At 41.0% G+C, this 25,638-nt stretch overlaps 1 protein-coding gene across 6 annotated transcripts in view; it reads left to right on the top strand.

Moving 5' to 3' along the window:
- PRIM2 (DNA primase subunit 2) overlaps positions 1-25,638 on the top strand; it is a 67,495-nt gene that overhangs the window by 15,928 nt on the left and 25,929 nt on the right. For all 6 annotated transcript variants that reach the window (XM_082218319.1, XM_082218324.1, XM_082218323.1 and 3 more), the window contains exons 6-9: positions 420-515; positions 1,282-1,419; positions 23,927-23,994; positions 25,378-25,450. In XM_082218319.1, the coding sequence (XP_082074445.1) occupies positions 420-515; positions 1,282-1,419; positions 23,927-23,994; positions 25,378-25,450 (375 nt within the window). The remainder of the gene's footprint in view (positions 1-419; positions 516-1,281; positions 1,420-23,926; positions 23,995-25,377; positions 25,451-25,638) is intronic.

Here is a 25,638-nt window from a genome sequence, read left to right as displayed (position 1 = left end):
CTAGCGGTTTTTTCGTCTTGTGAAGCAAGCCCATTGACAGATTAGCGGATTAGCGCTATTAGCGGCTTTTAGTGGCTTTTAGCGGCTTATCTGCTGATCGGATCAGCTGATAAGCGGCTTAGCGGCTTAGAAAAAAGGGGGGAGGAAAAAAACCAGCAGGAACTCGCAAGACATTGTCGTCTTGCGAAGCAAGCCCATAGGAAATTCGTTTTGCGAAGCACCTCCAAAACGGAAAACTCTTTCGTCTAGCGAGTTTTCCGTCTTGCGAGGCATTCGTCTTGCGGGGCACCACTGTACACCTGAGTTCCACATTTTTGCAAGGCTTAGCTTAGATGCCTCATTTATTTTAACATTGTAACTAAGAGATCTTCTCTTATAATGTTTTCAGTGAATTTCAAAGTCAATAACTTTTGTTTTAGATTCCAAAATCCGAAAAGATGAACATTGGAGAGAAGCTAAGAAACTCAACTCCTGGTTTGGGTGGTGTTAAAATAGAAGAGTTTGTCTTTTATAAGGTCAGTGATCAGGCTGAGGTGGTGGCAGCATTTTGTATAAATGAAAAAATCTCTACAGTGGTACCTCGGGTTAAGAACCACTTTAGCTAATGGGGCCTCCCACTGCCACCGCTCCGCCGTGCGATTTCTGTTCTCATCCTGAAGCATCTGTAACCCAAGGTACCACTCTATTTTCATTCTCATAACCTCAATTTCCCAACCCATTTGGGCAAATGGTGCTACTACTTCATTTTCTAATTGCTTCTGCCCACAGTTCTTATGTATATGACTTGCCTTAAAGGAAATGATTTGCCAATGTATATAGTAATCCTAAACTGCAAATATCTATGCAGTTAAGCAGATGATGTATTTCCCTGGGTGGAAGTTGGGTAAAACAAATACTGGGCTGCATTCGAGTTACTAGAAGCCAGCACAAGGAGTCCTCCTAATGCAATGGGTCTTTCCTCCTGTGCCCCTCGTACCTCCCTCAGATCCACTGTAGAGGCTTGAGAGAACTTCCAGAACAACATGTGGATCGGGGGGAAGAAGGCAAGCAACTCCTTAGCGCTAAGTTGAATTCCACCCATTATACCCAGAAGGAAAGTAATCTTTGTGAAATGATTGCTAAAGGAATCTTCCCAAATTTAGACTTGGAAGCACTGTTGTTTCACCTTAGGCTTCTCAGGACCAGTGAGTGTGCTAAAAAAAGAAAAAGAAAAGAGGTGTTTATCAAAAATGGCCTAGCCTGTCCCTTTCAGAGATTACATCTGCCTTTTCTGTCTTTCAGGTTCCTTTCTGTGATGCTGTGGATTTAGTCCGTGTGAGAAAAGTTTACCTTCATGGCGGCTATGCCTATGTACCTCAGCAAGATTTTGTTACCATTGTTCTGAACAATTACAGAACCAAACTGTCAAAAGCCCTGGCAGTAAGTATTTTTCTTCCTAATTTGCTCTGCGTTTTACACTCCCTTTTTGGTTTTCATTTTTATAAATGGTAACATTCCATTCAGCCTGTGAAAGGTGATTGGGATAGGGCATGGGGATTTGTCTTTCAGGATTTGAGAAGTACTTCAACTGCTTCGTCTTTTTCTTTTTTCTTTTTTTTTAAAAAAGCTTCTTATTCTCATTATGTAAGGCTTCACCTTACTGTACATTGTAAAATTGGAGCCTTTCTGCTTGAGATGGCATTAGTAATACACAGTGGTTTTATACGGCAGTTCTTATTGACAAGCAGTTTTCTGCTCGCTCCATTTTAGCAAACTTCAGAATAATATTTGGAACAGGTAGAGGAACAGGGGCAGAAATATATATTTTTTATATTGTAATTTTATCCTGTGAACCACCCTGAGACTCGCAGGTATAGGGCGGTATACAAATTTAATAAATAACAATACAGTGGTACTTCGGGTTACAGACACTTTGGGTTGCAGACACTTCAGGTTACAGACTCCGCTAACCCGGAAGTAGTACCTTGGGTTTAGAACTTTACCTCAGGATGAGAACGGAAATCACGCGGCGGCAGTGGGAGGCCCCATTAGCTAAAGTGGTACCTCAGGTTAAGAACAGTTTCAGGTTAAGAATGGACCTCTGGAACGAATTAAGTTCTTAACCCGAGGTACCACTGTAATACTAAATAGGGATGCTTGTTTTTCAACTTGCTGAATATTCAGTCAGCTGTATTACTCTTAGAGACAGAATAAATATTGTTGCTTGGGGAAGGATTTGTTGCCAGCACACTCTTAAAAAAATAAATAAATATCCGTATAGTTCTCATCTGGACAAGTCACTTTGGTGCTGCTGACGCAGCTGTTTGACTTCATCCCCAGAGGCTCATTCCATCGTCTCTTGAGACAGACGGATGCCAACAACAACTTATTAATGCAATGCTGAAATGTAGTGTCCAGAACTTCCAAATCAAGGTTGGAGTGATGCTGAGTATAACTGTTTTTTGTATGCGTCTTGAAAACATGGTTGTTACTACAAGTAAAAAAAAATGAATTCTGCCATTTCTGTGACAGCATCAGTGTTGACTCTTGCTTAGTTTGCCATTCTCAAAAGTGTTGGCTATCTAGTCATTAATTCTGTAATCTTCATGTAGGAGAGAGTTGCAGTCCACAGTTCGTCCAGAGTTTTCATTTTGCCATTATTCTAGTTGTCCAATTTTCAGCTGGTCCTTCCCATCTTTCTATCATCTGCAAATTTGACTGCTTCTGTCTTTTTTTAAGTGCAGTTTTTCAAGCCATCATACATTAATGATTGCTAGCATTTAACCTTTAAAAAAAGTAGTTTCTGCAGCTTAGCCACTTTCTTGCTTGTTCATCATGTATTAATAGCTTTTAAAAAAGAAATTCCAAACACTGTAAGAAGTAGGTGAGATAGTTTCTGAAACATAAGGAGCTATAGTGGAAAGTTCAAATCAATATAACGGTTCTCCGGTGTCTGCATTAATGGAAGTGGCTTTGAAGAGGATCTTATTCTTTGTTTCTCTGTTCGTGGCCAAGGTTTCTTTGTGCTTCAGAATTAACTCATTCCTTCAGGCATAAGACTTGATGTTTTTTACAGCGCTGGTGTATCACAGCGACTTAAAAGGCTGAGACGTGAACTGGGAAGCCTGTAGTTTTGCAAGGTTTTTACAAGGTTATTTGTACAGATAACATGCAAATGGTTTGGGTCCGTTGGTGCTGTTGCACAGATAGCATTTCCACTGACCCCTCCAGTTTTTGTTAAATAGCATGATTCTGCTCTAGCTTATTTTGTGATCGAACTGAATTACCTTTCTTCAGTGTTGCATTACCTGTTTGGGGAAGGTCTGTTGCTTGGTGGTAGAGCATCTACTCAGTAAGGAGGAGGCCGCAAGTTCAGTCCTCTGCATTTCCTTCTAGGTTTGTGTATGTTCCCAGCCTGAAACCTTGGACAGCTGTTGCTAGTCAGTGTTGAGAATATGGAGCTAGATGGACCAATGGTCTGATTTGGTGTAAGACAGCTTCTTAGGTTCCTAATGAAAATACTATCATTGCTATTTTATTTATAGCTGGATGCTTCTTGCTGTGCATATGCATACCATTGCTTTGCTTGACACATGACTGCCCCGAAACACAACAGATTTTATACAAATGGCCTACTTGTGATGAGAAGACACCAGCAGATCCTAGTTGCTAGGAGACAGCAGAACACTGAAATAGCTTCTTTCGTACTTGTAAAGGTTTTTTGGTTTTTTTTGGCAGTTTTGTATAATAAAACTGTGTTTGGAGGCTATGAACTTTCACTTTAAGATTTTGCAATGTAACCTGCAATCATTATTTTGAATGTTTATTTATTTAGGTTTGGGAAACATTCCATAGTAGCTAAAGTTTGGATAGTTTGGTTTAAAAGTTGATTTTATCAGATGCAACTAAATGCGGATAAGCTCCAATTAAGAAGCTTTTTAATATATTGATAAAACAATTGTTCAGTGTGCTAAATTGAGACCACAGGGTGCTATGTGTGTTCTGACCACCAAGCCTATGCTACAAAAGGTAAAGGTAAAGGACCCCTGGACGGTTAAGTCATAGAATCATAGAATCATAGAGTTGGAAGAGGCCACAAGGGCCATCGAGTCCAACCCCCTGCCAAGCAGGAAACAAGTCCAGTCAAAAGTGTTAAGTTGTGGGTGAACATATCAGACGACACAGCGATTCTTCAAACAGCTCTTGTATATTCACAGGACAGAACTGAACTGAACTGAACTGAAGGGTTCAGCCAGCCTGCTTATATAGAGCTCCACTACAACGCAACAGTAGCCACTTTCTGTAACTATCCAATCACTGAATGTCACTTTCAATCCCTTATTTGCATATGTGGACCTGAGTGAAAACTATCTACAGTATCCCCCTGCTGGCCCAGAGTGAGAACTTCAGTACACAGTAAAAGGCGACTATGGGGTTGCGGTGCTCATCTCACTTTCAGGCCAAGGGAGCCGGTGTTTGTCCACAGACAAATTTCCGGGTCATGTGGCCAGCATGACTAAACCGCTTCTGGTGCAACCATGATAATACACCATGCAGACTAAGAGTGAAGGGATATTTTAAATTCATGGGTCCACAGTTCTGCTCAGCACATCTGAAAAGACAAGTTCTCTTTCCATCTTCTGTGGAGTGTGACCAGCTGCAGGGGAGGGGGTTTTCCCATGGTTGAGAAGAAAGCCTTAAACCAAAGAGGTTTTAGCACCTCTTTTGCTGTTGGGGGCACTTGGAGCACCTGTTCAGTGCAGAGCCAAATCAAGAACCAAATCTGCCTCCCCATTGCACTCTTACCTGGGCTGAGGAGAGGAAGGTGCGATGACTTGACTTCATTCTTGCTGGTGTTTGCCCTCCCCGGAGGGTGAGCAGAGGCCTGTTTCCACATTACGTGAAATGGAATCTTGCCTCCCCTTCCCAAGCATGGAGATGGGGAGGATAGCAGAAAGTTGTCCTGCACCTAATGCTGCATTTTGGAGGTACAGCAGAAGGTCAGGAACAAGAATTGGGTCATGGGGAAAGGTGGCATAGTCATGGAAAGCATAGGTTTTTTGGGGAGGGCCACCAAAGTCATGGGTTAAACCCCTGGTGAAAATCCATGGTTAAGCTGGTTCAAAGAGTGGTTGAAATACTATTTTGAAAAGGTCTTTTTCAGGAGCAGAAATCATATCTAGGGGTTGTCGTAAGTTGTGCAGATCTGTTCTGGTACCATAGCTTTCCTAGTCCCTCAAAGGTATTGTTGTTTTTGTTGGCATCCGTCAATGTCTCGAGAGGCAAGAAAAAGAAGTTCAAGAAAACACTTCCCACTTCTTTCTAGATACACTGCCCAATCTGACCTTGCATTTATTTACACCATTGCTCTACATATTTACATTGACAGATAATTCGAAGTATTGGGTGAAGTGGGCAGGAAGGGCAAGGTTGTTCTCTCATTCCCAGAACAGTGAAAGACCCCTTTCCTTTCTCATTGGGATCTTGAAGATAAGACAATGTCTTCGTGTTATGAATGGGTGTGTGTCATCCACGGGGAGGGACAGTTGCCACTGGTTAACATGTTTGTGTTCATTCCAGAAAGCTTCATAGCCTGCATTATGCAAAATGACTTTGATGTATAATATACACTTCTAGAATGTTTGGATTTAAATTTCAGAATAGATTGGCACTCTCGCTTCCTGATTATAACGTGGAACTGGGAGCTGATTAACTCATTGAGTGGCTGTTCTGATCCATCCAGACAAAATGATTCAAAAGTCTCTGGATGAGCTCCATTATGCAAGCAGAGCAGGTGTCTGCTTGTTCAGTGGGGCTTCTCTACTTTACAGCTTCAGTTTCCCTGCCCCACCCTCTAAAAAATACATGTGCTCTGGAAGATTGGAGACCCATCCAGAACAGACTTTGAGGGCATGTGATGGGGCTGGAGGGGGGTGGAGATATTCACAAGTGTATTTCTGTTGCGCCAAGTGGAAAGGCATCAGCCTTCTAGTTTTGATGCTTATAGGTGGAAATGCTACATATGGAACCATGCTTCTTTACACCTTTTGGTCAAGGATTCACCTTTCCTCCACTACTCAAATCTGTAAACACCATTTTTCATGTAGCTCCTAGCAGTAATTTCTGTTTGGGAATGAGAGAGGGAGTATGCAATTTGATACAGATGGTGTTCAATAATATTTGATCACCTGAAGTTTCAAACTGTGAAGAAGAAGGCTTTGTGTTATGGCATTAATATCAGAAAATTATGATTAATGAAGGTCTTGTCACTTGAGATTCGTTTCAGGTATTGAGTTTTGAGTGTTAACCCAAAGTAATTCACTGTAACATAAATGGATGATTTTTATAATATGCATATACAAGGTTAGTAAGGTAATAACTTTGACAGTGCAGTATAAAACATGATTAAAATGACTTTGTCCTCTGGATGCTTCGTGCTGAAGTGCAGCAGAAAAGTGCTTTCATTTTAGTATAATTTCGTTTAATGCCTTTCTATTATTTCTGTGCCATTTATTATTTTTTCCCATTTGTGATACTACAGAGCAGTTAGAAGATGTCTGGCATTGCTTGTGAGTTCAAGGTACTTGCAATATTTTCCTGAAATATTTTTTAACAGTTTCAGTCACTGCGCAGTGAAGTGCATAAATATTATTTCTTGCAAGGCCATTGTCTGAGGTATGCTTCTGCCAGTGAATAAGTCAAAACAAAGTCAAAATAGGTTTAGAGGAGAATTGTTGTTTTTACAGAGAAGGCACTCAAGATGGACCGAAATTACATATAAGCATTTGTGGTCATTTCTACCCAGACTTTCCCCTTCTCCTGGATTCCTTCACTGGGAACCAGCTGTGGTTTTGGTCCACATCTGGAAATTATGGATGCCCCTCCCCTCTGGTTGAGAGTGCTTTAAGTACAATCTCTGCATATTCATAATTCAGGCTGTTGTGTCTCTGATGCCTTATCGCTTTGTATTGAGCTCCAATAAGGTTTTAGTGTGCTGTCTTTCACATAGTGATGCTGTAAGAACTTAGAATCCAGTAGAAGTGAGAATCAATCGCATGCTGGCTGGGAATGTATGGGAATTGTTTGAAGGAAAGTAATGTTTATCTCATTATGGTGTATTTTGAGTTTCAAGGGTCTAGCCCAGGAACTCAAGTAGACCGAGAATCATTGTGGTGATGTAATCCCACAAATTTATTCTTCATCACTGCCGTGAACCCGATAATTCAGGGCTTATATGGATCCCTGTAGTATTTCAGTGTATAGGAATTGAGCTGGAAAATGGAAGGTCTAAGTTTCATTTGATCTCGATTGCTAGTACTAGTATATCAATTTGCATTTACTTCTCCTGGCAGATGACAGCATGCAATTAGCCTTAATGATGCATTAATAAAGCTGATGTATATTTTGCTCTCGGAGGCTTAGTTTGGTCAGAATCAAGTATACGCTTCCAGAGTTAACGCTAAATACATTATTTCTGGTAAATGAGCCACCATAGCCACTAGAGGGCTCTGAGAATTTGTGTCCTGGACTTTTTACACTTATCTATCCATCTACTGTGGGTTAAACCACAGAGCCTAGGACTTGCCGATCAGAAGGTCGGCGGTTCGAATCCCCGCGATGGGGTGAGCTCCCGTTGCTCGGTCCCTGCTCCTGCCCACCTAACAGTTCGAAAACACGTCAAAGTGCAAGTAGATAAAGAGGTACCGCTCCGGTGGGAAGGTAAACGGCGTTTCCCTGCGCTGCTCTGGTTTACCAAAGCGGCTTAGTCATGCTGGCCACATGACCCGGAAGCTGTACACCGGCTCCCTCGGCCAATAAAGCGAGATGACCACCGCAACCCCAGAGTCAGTCACGACTGGACCTAATGGTCAGGGGTCCCTTTACCTTTATCCATCTACTATCTGAAACTGGCATTGGTTGCCAGATGTAATTGCCCCCCCCCCGCTCTCCTATCCCAATACTAGTAAACTCACAATTTCATCCTTCTTCAGCATCCTGTACATTTCTTTTCAGGGGACTTCTCTCCTATGGCAACTCCTTTAGTTTCCACAAGGCATGGAGAAGGGATGGATCCCTCCAATCCTCTTCCACCAGCTCACTCCCTTGCCTGTGAGTGCTTAAATACAAGGCCAGTTTTGTGACCTTGTTGGTGTTGCATATTTCTTTAAGCTTTATCAGAGATACTGATCCATCTCTCACGCTTATTTCAAAATTTACCTGTTAGCAAATATGGCATAAGTAATAGGTCTCCTGGTACTAGATTTTTGCTAAAGTGAAAAGGTGGTTTATTTTAAGATTCACGCACATGCTACCCTTTCCTTCTGGTGCCAACCCACTACTCAGGGAGGCTTACAGCAATTGAAATTGAATACAATACAATACACTATATTGAAATACATATCTAAATATATTAAAATGCAGTGTATTTAAAAAGCAAAGATGGAGATCTGATAAAATGACCTTCACACAAAAAAATCAGCAGGTATTTTTTCTCTTGTGCTGCAGCAGTAGAAATGGTGCTTTATGTCTTTTGTAAAACACACATTCAAGTTGCTGAAGCACAGCCTTTTGTGACATCCTAAAGGCTGCAACCATATGTTCTAGATTCTCATTGCCTTCGGGCTTCCCATCCCTCGCCCTCCTGGTGGTTAAAGAGCTAATATAGCAGTGATGGGGTGTTTCAGATATTTTGTTGGACTATAGGCACAAGAAACAACTAAGAAGAAGCTGTAACAAATATGTTCCCCAGAACTGTTGTATAAACAAGCCATCTGTTGTGCACAACATATTCCAATTCCAATGGATTCATTTGAGTTAACCATCTATTTTTAACTGGTAAAAATGTTCACAGATGGCAAGTTGTTAAAAAGGACAAAGTACTTTTGTTTGCCGCATAACTCTTTGGGCTTTTTTATTGTCTCAGTTATAGCTTCGTACTGGTTCAGTTTCAAAATCTGAACTTAGTGGTAAAGTTTTGACGATTTAATGAAGTGAAACCACTGAAAGAAGGGGTCGGAACTGGAGTTGTGGGGAGGGGGTTGCCATACGTCGCAGCAATATACATAGGCACTTCATTATTTCTCATTGCAAGGTAAGATAGAAAAGTTAGAAGGAAAATAAACACTACATGCAGGGATAGTAAAAGTGGTGCCCTGCAGATGTTGCAGTGGGAGTTTTGTTAGTGGAACAGACTCCCATGAGAGGTTGTAGACTCTCCTTCCTGGGAGGTTTTTAAGCAGAGGTTGGATGGTCATCTGTCATGGATGCTTTAGCTGGGATTCCTGCATTGCAGGGGGTTGGACTAGATGACCCTGGGATCACTTCCAACTCTTAAGATTCTATGATTCTAACACTCAGCCAACATGGCCAATGACAATTTGGAGGGCAGCACATTTGCTATAAAAGCATGTCTAAAGTGGGGGAGACTTAGTTTGGGGTTATATTGAGGTGTGCTTTGACAGTCTGAGAAGCAGGAACATGTAATTCCCAAAGGGTCAAGCAAAAATAGCCCTTAGAGTTCTGGGTGGAAGGTTCTAGATCCCTTTGTACCAATCTTTAGAAGACTTTGTGAACTAGGCAATATTCACACTTAGTATAAATGTGCCACTATGAAAAGAGTGTCTTGTTAGGGAAGAAACACATTTTAGCATTAATTCATACATCTTGAATAATTCATACATCCTGAATATAAAAAGAGTAGTTCAGTGTTTCAGTTTTCCTATAGTGTTGGTTTGCTTTGGTTTCAAAAGCGGAGATTAATTACCATCCTGAATAGCAAAAGAGGCTCTTGTTAGGTACCACAAACAAAAATTCATCAAATGTTTGTTCAAAATAGCCCCCTTGAAATTTATAAACCTAAGATAGCCATGTTCCTTAATTTCGGTGGGTTTACTCTGAGTAAGACAAAAAAAATGTATACAAGCCTGCATCTACTTACCTGGAAGTAAGCTGACTGAACTAAATAGGACTTAAAGTAGGTGTATATAGGATTGCGTTGTAAAATTGGCTATTGAATGTCTTCAGGCCCCTCAGCCGCACAATACTTTTTGAGCTTGTAGTAAGTAGCCTGCTAGTTGTGCCATTCCACAAATTGGTTTTAGGGAAATGGTCTTTTATTCAAGACTCTGCAGCAATAACTTTGATGAGGTTCTAGAATCTAGAGGCTCATCACAGTTACTGCTGCTGCTGCTGCTACAACTTCCTTTGTCTAACTGCAGTAGCTCTCAGTTTCAAAACTTTTTCTCCCCTTGCCATTATGTCTTCAACTTTTCCAAGATCATGTTCCTTAGGTTAATTTTGCAATTGCTTCTAGCATACAGATATTATTAAAATCCTGACATGAAACTGTCAGTTAAGTACCTTTCAAGTGAGATCAAAGAGAGCAGGTAAATGGCTTTGTGAAATGAAACCAGAATTCTTATATGGGGGGGGGGGCTATTTTCTTTAGCCAAGTCAATTTTGTTCTAAATCATACTCTGCTTAAAGAATTGATGTTTGTACACTTTTATATCATCCTGTTTCCATTCTAATGTCATGTAAATGGAAGTACCTCGGTTATATTTTACACTACATTGGTTCAGTGATTTACTAGTGCATTGTGTATTTGATGTTACTGAATGCAAAAAAAATATATATTAGAGCCAATATGGGAGGTGTGTAAGTGATTTCTCCTCTCATTTTCAAGGCTTTCCTATTATTGAGAAACAGCCATGCTATTGAAAGAGGCTTTATAGAAGGCTTTGTATGTAATATTGCACGAGTGGATTCTGCTACTTAAAGCTTTACTGCTTGAGAGCTACTTTGTTCTAAAGGTGAACCTGCAGCATAGCAATTTTAAAACGTTAAATTAATTTCTGTTTTGCAGCATGCCTCTGTTCCTCCTGCCCCCACTTCCTCCTCTAACCTTAGTTATGCAGAATGACAATGAGAAGCATATTTTCAATTTTGTTAATTTTTTTATTACTAGATGCAAACTATTACTGGGAAGAGAAGCGTTACTTGTCTGCCAGAACTCAGTGGCTGATCTGCTGTTGGTGCAATAACGTAAACTTAGGGATATAAACTGGCTTCTTCATCCCACCATTATGTGCATATGTGTAGAGTGGCTGTCAACCAATGTGTACCTTTAATGGTATGCAAAGACCGGGGTTGTGTATCCATAGAGCTTTTGACTCCATTTTGCCTAGCCATGACTCTTTGCACCGTACTGTGAAAGCTATTAGGAAATTTCACTATAGTTTTAAAAATAGTTTGTCAAGTGGTGCATGGAGTTCCTGTTTGGGGCTTTTCTTTAAACAGGCAGAAAATATCTCTGTGCGGTCCCTTGGACTATTAGCAGTTGTTCTTGTCTTGTATGTGCTGGATGGTGTTCTGGGAATCCAGGTCTCTGCTGAACAACAAAAACAGGTATTTTTCACTCAGTCTGGGAATTCTTTACTTGAGGTAGTTGCTTGAATTAGACTACACGTCTGAATATTCCCAATAGGCGAGAAGTCTCTCCTGATTTTGCAATGGAGTGATGTGTCCCATTGGATTTCTCTTAAGAGTGCTGCCAACATACGATCTCTCTCAAGTCTCCCGGGTGCGTTATAAAATTCCATTTATTCCTTTTGCCTGGACATTTCTCAATATCTGTGTTTCCATGTAACAGTGAAGCATGATTTAACACTGTCAGAATAACCGCGAGTGTTTAACTCTCCTCCTCCCCGTTGCCTGGAGGAAGACTTAGGCAGAGTGCCTTTGTGTCATGTCTAGCCCATACTATGTGCCACACACGGAGTCTTCAGATGATGAACCAGACACCCTATAGGTTGAAGACCTTGAAGCAGGCAGTGTTCCCTGGAACCAGTGCTGAGGATCCCTTGTGGGGACTTCTGTGGGGGAGACCTGCTAAAGAACCCTTGGAGCTGTCCGGGCTGAAAAGTTACAACATATAACATTGTCTACATACCCAGATTCTTCGCAAAGGTCATGAGTAAGGGGTTGTTGTGAGTTAACAATCTCTGAAAGTCCTTCACCACCAGTAGCTGTGGTTTGAGTATGGTCTAGGAGGCAAACGTATCCTGAACCGCCTGGTTGCTGGAAACAACACAGGTCTCTGGCTCCTTGTTCTCCCTCCTTGCTATGTTGCACAGTGGTACCTCGGGTTACAGATGCTTCAGGTTACAGACTCCAGTAACCCAGAAATAGTACCTCGGGTTAAGAACTTTGAGAACAGAAATTGCGCGGTGGGAGGCCTCATTAGCTAAAGTGGTACCTGAGGTTAAGAATGGACCTCCAGAACAAATTAAGTTCTTAACCCGATGTACCACTGTACCTTGTCTGAGCTCCCTGTCATACTGACCTTGGACTGTTTGTCTCTGGATCACACTTTAGATCTAGACTGATTCTCCATGCTTGAACATGGTTTGTTTTGATGGTGCTGCACCTGTAACCCTGCCCTGTTTGGCGAGTATTTTGCTAAGATGCTTAAACCTCCTTAGGATTTGGGGCCCTAGCCTCTCAGGAGACTCACTGGAACATGATACTTGGCTTAAAACAAACTCAAGTGTTCATAGCTGTTGGCTATTTGCAGTATAGTAACGCTGCAGAGAGCTTGCTGGGGAGACCATGCATTAAAAAGGGACTCAAAAATAACTTAAACAAGGTTTTAATAACAAAAACAAAAACTCCATTTACACTAAATACATCAACAACCATGCCCCAACCACCAACCCATCCCCCAGGGTAATGGGAGAGCTAGGTGCTGCTCCTTATATACTACACCCAATTGCTCACACAGCTTAATCAGTACAACTCAGCAGCACCTGCTATGTTTCACAGCTGTAAAGCTGGGTCTCGTTATTTTGCTCTGGCCCTTGCTCTGGCCCCTTAAAGACATACACATCGGGTGGAACAATGATGAACCTTTACATTTAAAGAAACCATTCAACAATAGCAAGCCAGCTTATAAAAACGTACCAGAGTTTGTTTTAAATCAGGATCCCTGGTTGGTTCAAATGCAACACTAAATTGGGATTCTGTAAAAGTGAAATTAAACTCTGACTTTCTCCTAAGTTGTGTGGGAGGGGGGAATGTGTGAGCCACCCCCCAATGCTTCACTGAGGCTCATATAGGCATGCGTGTGCAGTGCTAAACCATGGTTTGGTGTTACATGCAAATGTAGCCATTGTCTCAGGTATTTCCCCCTGTATTTTAATTTGACTATTTAGGAGGTCTCTAGACACTCAAATTAAAAGGACTTTATGGAGTGGCTTGAGAATGTTTTAAATAATATTTTGAAGGCTGCCATCATATGCACCTTTGTGGGACTTCTGAGTAAATAGGCATAGGATTGTGCTGCACAGTTTGCATGGACATGACTGGGTTATGGTAAATTACTTAGTAAAGACTTTGCAAATACCAAAAGTACACATCTGCTGAACTGTAATGAGTGACTTAATTTCTTTGCATCAGTGATATAAGATGTTATAAAACCAATAATCTTTTAATATTCCTCATGACAAATTACTCTAATGTCTATTCTAAATATCTCTTTTCTGGTGTTTAATTTAAGAAGTCCATTCCTTGAAGCAGATTATAAATGAAATTAAGAGGACTGGCAATCCTTGTCTTTTCTGGCCTTTTTAAAAAATATATACAAGAGAAATGGCCTTATTGCATCCTCCTGCAAAGAGACAAATTACTTACTGGGTTGTAATAATCATTTCTTGAACTATATCAAGTGAGTTAGCACTTTGGTTAGTCTCATAACTTACGCAGAGAGACAGAATTACTTCTGTGATTTCCAAGAATATGTCTAATTTGTAGCTCTAGCATAATTTAAGCTTACCTTTCTATGTGAGGGAACTTTTTAGGTCTAGAAAGTTGAAATAAATGGCTCTTGGCTTTGTTCTTTAGACTGTTTAGCAAGCTCTTTTTATTCAACACTTGTACAGTGGGTTTTCAATCATCAGGAAAAAAATTATTTAAGATCTCTGACATGTTTGGAAGATCTTTTTATTGTCATGCTTATGGAAAATGTGAATATGAAGCTGTACAAAAATTGTGTACCTTTTGTTTGTCTGAGATGGTCCTTCCATCTGGGTCATGGACCATCTTACATTTTCCTGCATCCACAGAGTTGACAGCTCCTGTCACGCCTCCTTTTTTAACATCTCCCAAGAACTACATTTTGCTCTCATAACTCCTAAAACACAAGCCTGTTATTCATATACCTCTTGCATTATTGAAGCTGCTTCCTTGTTTGTCTTCCATGGCTGACATCCAATGTTGTGTGAGCAGGCTTTGCTTTCTCTCCACTGCAGCTCCCCCAAGTGCCCTTCAGAGCAGATTAGGGCTGTGTGTAGGGCAGTTTTAAAAATTAGCCAGGTGCCAGACTCATTTTGCACCTTGCTTTTGACCACTTGCAACCAAGTGAAGATGCCTAGCGCCTGAGATTTCTAGCATATGGAGGTGCGTGCCTGAAGAAGATCATTGGATCTGGACTGTATTCACACACTAAGACCCCATCCTGTAGAATTCCATCAGTTATATTTTATCAGAATGAATTTCTGAAATCGGAATGAATTTCTGAAACCAACATGCTTTTTCTGTGCAGCCTGAGCAGGAGTAGTCAGCATTAAGAAAAAGAGGTCAGAATAGGCCAGTGTATATGTGGACTATCTCTGGATCAAGTGGCTTTCCTTATTTAAGTTGTCAAAGCTCTTAACCTAGCTCAAGACTGTCGTTTAACTGAGAATCAATCACAGTCAGCCCACCATTTGAAAAATAAGTCTTTAGAGCTGCCTTGCCCAAAAATGGCAACTAGACATTCTGTTTTGGTGACTGTAACCCTGATTTAAGGCACCATTTGGTGCCTAGCTTATATACCTGAGTTTCTACCATTGGTGGAGGGGGAGAGCCCGTTCTCTTAATGGTGTTCATTCCACTAGAAGACATTGCTGGATTTAATTCTGTATTGTTACATCTCCTGTAAGGAAATTTACTTAACTAGTTTCATGTTATTTGTATTCTGCTTTTCTACATAAAAATGCAAAGCAGCATAGAGTAAAAACATGAGTGCAAATACAAAAAAGTAAGAAAACAAGAATAAAACCAAAGCAGCAGTAAAGCAACATATAATAATAATAATAATAATAATAATAATAATAATAATAATAATAATAATAAATAAATAATAATTAATGAAATTAGAAGAGAGAACATGAATCAAATGCAGGCCTGACAAAAAAAAAGTCTTTACAGTGTGTCTAAAACTTGGAAGGGAAGGAGCCTATCAGGCCTTCCCCATGAGGGCATTCCATAACTACCACCAAAAAAGTGCTTTATTTGGTACATATCAGCTGTATCTCTGGTGGAAACTTATCAGTGGAAAAGAACAGTAGATATTTTGGGGGGAGAAGATAAAGACAAAGAGGAGGAGAAAAAGAAGATGCATCCTTGGGTCGTTTTTCATCCAACTGTAGGATTTGGAAAGCGTATCACATTGTGAGGTAGTGGATCTGGTGAGAGGATAATGCTGTGAAAACCATAGACCTTTAAAATAAGTTCATTTTTATCCTTCTTAAACAATAACTCAAGAGCCAATAGGTACTTTGGGTGACACATTTACTCTGTCAATGTCACCAAAGTTAGAAAAAGTTTAGAGTATCAACAAAGGATCTAGGGCCATATTGGGTTAGCTAATGAACAGGTGTTCTGAAGTATAAGAGTGTAATATCTGTGTCTTATTACTTATAGTCTTCTTTATTAGTAATCTGGTCAACGTGCATTTTGGTACTTCTTTTTTTACGTTGCTACCACTAAGCAAAGGAATGCTACTGATTGAATGTATTGTAAACCAGGCATGCAATTGGTATCTTTTATCTGATGTTTAATGGAAAGAAAATGTTAATTTAGGGTAATGAAATAGGCCTCCAAGTATGGTGGGTGAATAGACCATTAGGTTAATTAAAACGAGGATATGTATCACTGCTGTAGTGGAACTATCATTTTGAAGGAGACAGTTTCATTTAGTGCTTGAATAGTGAAATTCAGAATGTCTCTCTCCCAAACTGGATTTACGACACATAAGACCAAGATAAATGGCAAGGGCAATTCAGACTTCTGTTCATTTACTTTTACCTGCCTACCATCACTTGTCAGTCTTGACTGCTTGTCACATAAAGGTGAAGATTTATTCAGCCTTATTTAAATCAATTAAATGGAAATTGTGTTGCTTCACTGTCCATCACGCAAGTGGTGCGTTTAGTACAAAAAGCGCTAAAAAGTTGTGACAAACTGCACTCAGAAAAGCTTTCAAACACGCTTTAATGAGTACAGTCACCATCTATGGATTTCAAATCTTGTTTAGTTTTTAAATATCACAACATTTTAAAAAAGCTTCCGGAAGAGGAAGGAGTTGTGTTGCTACATTGTTTATACTTGTTTGGAAGTCACTTAGGATTGCTGCAACTGAAGAAGAAAAATTGGTGGTGTAGATAAGGGGAAAAGAGGACATTATAATAGGAAGAGTCGCAGAAGCAAATTGGTTTTCTTTAATACAATGGTACCTTGGTACTCGAACGGCTTGGCTCCCGAACAAATCGGCTCCAGAATGCTGCAAACACAGAAGTAAGTGTTCCAGTTTGCAAATGTTTTTCGCAAGCCGAACGTCCAACACAGCTTCCGCGGCTTCTGATTGAGTGCAGGAAACTCCTGCAGCCAATCGGAACCATTTCGGGTGTCAAACAGACTCCCAGAACAGATTAAATTCAAGAACCAAGGTGGTTACAGGGCCATTCTGGACCATCAATAAGCCTTCCGGTGGCAAAGGACTTCAGGTGACTGCAGCACCTACACAACTGTGTAACATTTTCCCCCAGTTGTTGTAGCCACTAAGAAGGGACACGGGTGGTGCTGTGGGTTAAACCACAGAGCCTAGGACTTGCCGATCAGAAGGTCGGTGGTTTGAATTCCCGTGACGGGGTGAGCTCCCATTGCTCTGCCCAAGCACCTGCCAACCTAGCAGTTCAAAAGCACATCAAGTGCAAGTAGATAAATAGGTACCACTCCGGCGGGAAGGTAAACAGCATTTCCGTGTGCTGCTCTGGTTCGCCAGATGCGGCTTAGTCATGCTGGCCACATGACCCGGAAGCTGTACGCCAGCTCCCTCAGCCAATAAAGCAAGATGAGCGCCCCAACCCCAGGGTCGTCCGCAACTGGACCTAATGGTCAGGGGTTCCTTTACCCTTACCTAGCCACTAAGAAAGCTTTGTTTAGCCTTCGCTCTCTGCTATCGCCGACCCAGTCACCCTATGCAGCTGGGTTTTCAGTAGCAGCTGTGTCCTAGTGCAGAGTAAGATGAAGCAGAAAACCCCTTACATGAGTGAAATGTGCTTCCACCCAATCAAAAAGAGGCCCGCCCAGTTTCCACCAGTTCAGCCTGTCTTCTTGCCTGCTTCTCCATATTCTACACTGTTGCAGAGGGCCTCAAATAACTAGGAGTGACCGTGGCGGGTGGGGGAACTAAAGGTTGCAACAGGAAGTGGTGGGAAATCCCCACTGTATGCATTGAACTGTGCTCACTGCTCACTGCTCCCATTGGAGCTGAGAATTTTAAAACCGCTAAGGTTGTAAATAATAGCACACCACTGTTTAAAATCTGGAAGACCTTGAGCTATAATGTTGTCATAATATGTACCAAGGCCCAAAGGGTTGTGCTATATCTTCTAGCCTTGCCAGTCAGTGAAATACTGGTTGAGATGCACATTTTAAGGTAACTTAAGGAATATAATAATAATAGTAGTAGTAGTAGTAGTAGTAAATAATTTATTATTTGTACCCCGCCCATCTGGCTGGGTTTCCCCAGCCACTCTGAGCGGCTTCCACAAAGACCAAAAAATACACTAATTTGTCATACATTAAAAACTTCCCTAAACAGGGCTGCCTTAAGATGTCTTCTGAATGTCAGGTAGTTGTTTATCTCTTTGACATCTGATGGGAGGGCATTCCACAGGGCGGGCGCCACTACCGAGAAGGCCCTCTGCCTGGTTCCCTGTAGCTTTGCTTCTCACAATGAGGGAACCACCAGAAGGCCCTCGGCGCTGGACCTCAGCACCCGGGCAGAATATGACAGTCGTATAAAGATCTGGTAAGAGGGAAGTGTTCCTGCACATTTCTAGGACGTTTAGGTTAAAATAGTTTAAAGAATCAACACTTTAAATAACTCTTCTGACTAAAAACTACCAGATTGAAATGTTAAATTGCAAAGTAAATCAAGGGCACATGCAAGCATGTACATGGAGTGATGATGTGGGTTAGAGAGTTCCCTGAGAGAGAGTGTCGTAAACAAGCCCCCTGCCCCAAAAGCCCTTGGGGACTGCAGGCTAATGTTGAAGATTTCCTGATTGTCAAAGAGGTAAAGTAGAGGCTTGTAAGTTGAAATAAAAGAAGGCCTGGATTCTGAAAATTTACCTGGCAGCCCTAACATAACGTGGGTCAACTCAACACAGAACTCCCACTTAGTTCAGTGTGACCTGAAAATGTGTGTGAGATTATGACCCGAGGGAAAACTGAAATAGCTTCTTTTATTGATTTACTTCATGAATCATCATTGAACAGTGAAGTGGAATGTTTTACATCCAAACTTAAACGCTTTAGCATTTGGATTAACAGTTGATGCAGTCAGGCTTAATATCAAATGTGCAACCTAAACCTACCCATGTTTACTTGGAAATAAGACCTACTCTGCATGGGGGTTGCATCCTAAATCAAATTATTCTTGACTTATAACCTGCTTAGTGTATCACACTGCCCATTATATATATTCAAGGGCATACAGATTACTCCTTTCTAATGCTAGCACCTTTCCCTTCTCTGGCATCTCCCAACAAACCCCCTTCACTTTTTCATCTAACACACCATGGCCAGCTGACCTAGCAATGGGGAGAAACCTTCGCTATCAGATATGCTACAGTTGTGCTCATCCACTTGGGAATCCACCGTAACATTTTGTTGCGTGCCCTATTTGTCTCTCAAATGTTAAGCTATGAGATGATTCTCTTGCGGAGAGCACTTTCCATCTAATGGCCCAACCCCCTGGTGCTCAATATATGAAGTACTGTGCAAGTACGTTGTGTTGAAACAAATGAGACATGGGATTTGCAAAAGATATCAAGTGATTAATTTTCCCAACGTAATGGGGGAGATCAAAGAAGGGGCACATTTAAAGGTAAAGGGACCCCTGAACATTAGGTCCAGTCGTGACCGACTCTGGGATTGCGGCGCTCATCTCGCTTTATTGGCCGAGGGAGCCGGCGTTCAGCTTCCGGGTCATGTGGCCAGCATGACTAAGCCGCTTCTGGCGAACCAGAGCAGCGCACGGAAATGCCGTTTACCTTCCCGCCGGAGGGGTACCTATTTATCTACTTGTACTTTGACGTGCTTTCGAACTGCTAGGTTGGCAGGAGCAGGGACCGAGCAACGGGAGCTCACCCCGTCGCAGGGATTCGAACTGCCAACCTTCTGATTGGCAAGTTCTAGGCTCTGTGGTTTAACCCACAGCACCACCCGCGTCCCCAAGGGGCACATGTAGGCAGGATCAAACAATATGTGCAGACAGAGCTTTGCTTTCTAAACAGTGCCATGAAGCAGTGTGGCAAAAAACAGCAAGCAAAGCTACTGTTATATGCTCATTCTTATTTGTAAGAATGTTCCTTCTTTGGCTCATGGCCTCTCCTCTCTTAAACTGTTGAAGCTTTGTGGTGTCTAGGGTGGGATGGGGGAGCTCAAGGTCCTTTCTGTGGGTTTCCTTGGTTGACCTCTTTGTGTACAGTGGTACCTCGGGTTAAGTATTTAATTTGTTCTGGAGGTCCGTTCTTAACCTGAAACTGTTCTTAACCTGAAGCACCACTTTAGCTAATGGGACCTCCTGCTGCCGCGCCAGCAGAGCACGATTTCTGTTCTCATCCTGAAGCAAAGTTCTTAACCCGAGGTAATATTTCTGGCTTAACGGAGTGTGTAACCTGAAGCGTATGTAACCCGAGGTACCACTGTATTGCTCTTTATTACTTGCTTTGATTTTTTTCTATGGAAAAGGGCAGGCTCCAAATACAAGAAATCTATCACAAACTCTTTTCTTGCAAACCCCCCAGGGATAGAAATCCATGGGAATACTCAGTGGTAAGCAACCACCTGATATATTTTAACGTGAAGAAATGCTGGATAGCTGTTAATGGGGTGGGGGAGCTAATTCTTCACATGAAATTAGTGCTTTTGATAGGTTTTTTTTTAAAGTGTCTCTGGATGTCCATCGTGCTAAAATATAATAACTACATCTTTGCTAAGATTGCATACTTTGAGTATTTCTTCAGAATTGCAATGTGTTAAAGGTTAAAACCAAACTTTTTTCAAAATTGATCAGCATTGAAATGTCAGCTGTCTAGTTGTGGCAACATACCAGCATGCAAACACTGTTCTAATATTGATTTCCCTGGCTGCATAACATTTGCATTGTGACATTTTGCTGCAACATTAGCGAAGTGGTTGTTTCTTGATCAATCGCTTTCAGTAGTACACACCATACAGCTGTACTCAACGTGACCTATTTGGAATTACATATTAACAACCCAGCAAAAGTATGGGTATGTGTGCATATAAATGTAAGCCCGGAGCAGGAATTGTGCTGTGTTAAAAGAGATGCTGTTTACATTATATAAAACTGCTGTTATGTTAACTACCAAATACAGTACCTAGGCAAAGCATTATTGACAGTGCAATCCTATACATTGAATGAAATCCTGTTTATTGCATTCAGTATATATATAATATTGTTATACCGTTATATTGTTTTGTCTGATGATACATTATGTATTTTTGTGTTTTTATACTGTAAACTGCCCTATGACCCTCTGATGAAGGGCAGTATATAAATTTAATTAATTAATAAATAAAATAAAATTGTGTGTATTCTGTAGCTGTATTAGAGATTCAGTATATTAGTTCTTTTTTATTGAATTTTTTTTGCCTCTCCTACCCACGATCTAACATATTGTGTAAAACAAGACTTACCAGTAACTTGCCCATTAGACTTTCTGATATGAGGAATAAGTAGACATTATACACACACACACACCATTGTTCCTCCCAGGAGTTCAGACAGGTGTATTTGATTGTTTTCCTTCCCACTGTTTAATCCTTGCAACAATCCTGCAGTTTACATGAGACTTGAGATAATGACTGGGCCAGTGTCTCTCAATAAGAGTCCTGATTGAATCTGTATCTCCCCAGTTTAAGGTCCAAACTAGCCTAGTAGCAGACCTGTGACCTCAAACATGGATCTGTTCCAATTATAGAGGTGATGATAAGGTGAAACTCTCTGACCCTTATAATTCAGACATATATTCTCAGTGCAAAATTGTTGTTACAACATACTACATTTTTGCTTCTCTTTGGAACAAAATCCATAATAAAGCATGGAATTGTCAATTGTAAAAGATGGTGACCGCTGCTTTAAGCTTGTGCGTTGCTTGTCTGGTTATTAATCAAACCAGACTTTTTGGTGCTATCACTGCACCAAAAAGCATGAAATACTTACATTGAAAGCCAATCAATCAAATGCATGTCCCAGATCTATCTTTAGAGCAGCGATGAGTAGGAAGGAGCTCCTAATAGATACGCAATTATGTGCCAATATCTAAGCATGAGTACCTGTGTTATTTTCTTACAAAAGGGTATTGCATGGAAATAAATATGTGATTGTTAAAAACAATATACATTTTCTTCATCTTTTCAGTAGCACACAGATTTAACCGTGTGATTTATGGTTTTGCTAATTAAATTCTCTATTTTGGAATCTTATCTGTTATAGAACCCTAAAAGTCATGGAACCGCAAAGGACCTCAAAGATTGTCTAGTCCAGCCCTCTGCTAATGCAGGAAATGGACTACTATAGCATCCCTGACAGCTGTCAAGCTAGTTTCTGATCAAGTTTAAAGTAGCTGCCTAGGTATTTTTCACAGCTGTAGAAATCCCTCTTTCCCTCCCAGTTCTCTGAACATATGGGATGACCAAAACATAGGCGTAGGACGCATGCTTTACATGCATAACACAAGGTCCTCAGTCCAGTACCTGGCCTTTCTGTTTAAAAGATCTTTGGGCAGCAGACTGGGAAAGAAAGCTCTTCTTCATACCTTAGGGTGCTGCTGACAGTCGGACTAGACAGTCCAGAGCTGGATGTACAAATTATTTGACTCCCTAGAAGGCAGCTTCATGTTTCTGTATGTGGTGCAAACGTCCTGTGTTGCTTCCCTGCTCTCATACTTTGGCAACTGAATCATCATACTTGTCTAGGGAGCAATATCCAGAGATGGGCTTAGCGTATGATCTGGAGAATGAAACAGTATGAATGGGAGGCGGTTGTTAGCTTTTCCAAACACAGTGAAGTAGAATTCCCTGCTCCGTCCTTTCCTGCTTGTTATGGCTAGCAACAACAATAATTTGCACAACGAACTGCAAGATGGGTGAATAACTGGGATTAGTGTAATAATCCTTAACACTTAGAATGTTCAACATTCATGGAGAGCCTCTGTTAAAGGGTTTATGTTCTCGGAGTCCCTTTTCCATTCCTCTCCTCCAATCTGATGTAGGCTTGAGGCAGCCATGAGGGTTTCCCATTGTTAGGCAGGCAGAGATGGATGCTGGCAAGGTATGTGTGTGAGAGACCATGAAGACTGAATGAGAAGCAGCCAGTGGGTAAAGGAGGTATAAGTTATTCACTGACATTGCTAGGCATGGTGATGAGTATTATTACATACCCAAGGATGTAATTTTGACGTGCGATTTTAGCAAGCACAGATATTTTAGAATTACTAACATTTTTTCTTCCTTTTTTTCAATGTAACTTGTTTTTACTGGTATTCTTAATTAATACTTTAGACTGTCAGTTGTAAGTAGCTGGGAGCACTTTTGTTCTAGTAAGTGGCATATAAATTAAATATATTACCTTATAATCCTTGTAGCAGCCCTTTAAGGTAGGTTGATACTGTTAGGTCCGTATTACAGGTGGTCCAGCAAGACTTGAGTCTGAAAATGGCTTATCTAAAGCCATTTGTTGATTTTAGTGGCAGAAACAAACACACTTCATTGGATACCATGCGCACGAAAGCTCATACCAATAACAAACTTAGTTGGTCTCTAAGGTGCTACTGGAAGGATTTTTTTTAATATTTTGTTTCAACTATGGCAGACCAACACAGCTACCTACCTGTATTTAGTGGCAGAAGTTAGGTTTGAACTGGGCACTTCCTTGATCCGTGGCTAAACCTTAGCTAATATGCTTCAGCAGCACAGAAGAAAAAAAAGATGTTCATCTAAGGAAACAACTGTAATTGATGGAAAGGAATCTGTTTTGTAAGACTTAACTATACGGAGAGCTCGTAGTGGAGCCTTCTGTGGAAACAGTTACTGAAACATTGATTTCCTCTGCTCTTCATCAGGAGTGGATTTGGCAGAGGAGTGGATTAATGCTACTTCCCATCAACAGAACTTAAGTAGTTTAAATGCAATGGTTAATGGGTCTGGAGAAGAACTTGTTGAAATAACGACATTGCGTTGATCTAATAATAGATTGAATCGATAGATTTAAAGCTTATGTGGAAGGCTGATAAAATTATAAGCTTAATAGGAAGAGGTAGAAAGATGATAAATAAATGGACATCTTTGAAAAAGATGAAAGAAGAGTTGTTGATTTCTGTTTCTGGAGATTTGACTCAACAAGAGAGAGTGATTGTGTGAGAGACAACAAAGGTTCCAGTGGTTTTTTTGAAGAATAAGTTTTTGGGTGAATAAGTTAATTTTATTTGCATTATTAGTAACTGTAGTTTGTACTTTTAAAAAAAGAGAGAGAGAGCATCATTTCACTGGCTCTTTGTGACTTGTTTCCCCACCCCTCCCCAATCCCTTTTAGCTCACAGCACGGTCATTGCCCATTGTACAAACAGATGAGAGACTCCAGCCTCTGCTCAGTCATCTCAGGTAATGTATCAGTATATTTTTCCTATAATAGTTCTCGGGGAGCAGTATTACTGGGTGGTCCAGTGAGCAGCAGGAAATGGTTGCGGATGGTGAATAGGTGGTATGGAGCATCCCCCTGAGGTGTGCCCAGGCAGCTGCTACTGCAGCCTACAGCAAGCAACTCTTTGAGATTTGCCTTAATTGGCCCCGGTATGGCGAAGCTCCTAAGCAGTTCTACAGTGCAGGTGGCACCACTGGCATTCTGACTGCTAACTTATGGACCTGTCTGTGCCAGAAGAAAAAAAGTAAAAGGGCCCAACCAGCCCATTGAAGGGCTGTTCCTTGCACTTCACCAGAGATTTGAACAGGAGAGCCATGTGGACCCTCCCTTCTCAAACTCAGCTTCTTTCACTGCAGATGGTAGATTCAAGTGGGTAGTAGAGAGCTGCTGTTCTTACCATGATTTCACCTGCGCCATCTCAGTCAACACATCAAGCTCATCCCTTAGGTTAGATTTCAAACAAGCAAACGTGTTTTGTCCTTTGGGGGAAAAAAGAGCCCATCTACAGTGGTACCTCTGGTTGCGAACGGGATCCGTTCCGGAGGCCCGTTTGCAACATGAAAAGAGTGCAACCCGCAGCGGCGCGTCTGCACACGTGTGGGTTGCAATTTGACACTTCTGCGCATGCGCATGACGTCATTTTGCACTTTTGTGCATGTGCAAGTGGCAAAACCTAGAAGTAACCCTTTCCGGTACTTCCGGGTCACCGTGGGACGTAACCTGAAAGAGCATAAAAGCGACTTAAAAAGCATAAAAGCGATTAACATGAGGTATGACTGCACTTGAAATTCATGCAGACTATTCTCCTTCCCTCAGACCCTTTTTAAAACCACAATCATGATTTTATTACTTTCTGGGGTTGTCTCCTCATGGAGCTCTGTAGTATTTCAATAGAAATGTTGTCACAATTTTCTGATAAATTTTAAGAAGACACACTTTTACTAGCAGTTCCTTTAATGTGAAAAATATAAAGGATCTATAACTGAAGTCTAGAACTACTTTCTTTGGGCAGCTGATTTGACAAGTTTCAGGTATTTTGCTCATACTTAGAACATAATGTTCATCCCAGACTATGATTCTGATCTTGTTTCTCAGGAAGAAATGCCACAAAATAAATCTTGTCAAGGTGCTTGTGTGGTGAAATGTCAGAACTGTGTTGGATAAAAAAAAGTTTCAAAGTGCTTTAGTGTATTCAAGTCATATTTGCTAAATTGTTACGTTGGAATGATTTCCTCCTAAAATCCATAAAAACAATTGTGTATTTAAGTTTCCATTGTAACAAGAAGTGAATTGTTGAAGATTTCATATACCATAAAAAACTTTCTTTTGTCTCTACCCCACAGTCATGCATATGTTGGTCCAGATTACAGCATTGAAAGAAACATTGGGAAAATTTCATTAGAACAGATTGACACTGTGAGTATTTATGCTTTTAAACTGTACCCCGTATTGCCCTTGTCCAGCATGCAGTTTGTGTGCCCTTTACGTACAATAACAGGTTGGATCCAGAGGAAGTTGGCCATGCATTAGTCCTGTTGAAATCAATGAGACAAGGTTATGACTAACATGAAATCAGTGATGCACTAATGCACAACTAACCTCAT

This window comes from Podarcis vaucheri (assembly GCF_965113315.1).
Source record: "Podarcis vaucheri genome assembly, chromosome: 3".
Lineage (NCBI taxonomy): Eukaryota > Metazoa > Chordata > Lepidosauria > Squamata > Lacertidae > Podarcis > Podarcis vaucheri.
The sequence above is the reverse complement of the archived record's forward strand: the minus strand, read 5'-3'. Positions and strand labels throughout refer to the sequence as shown.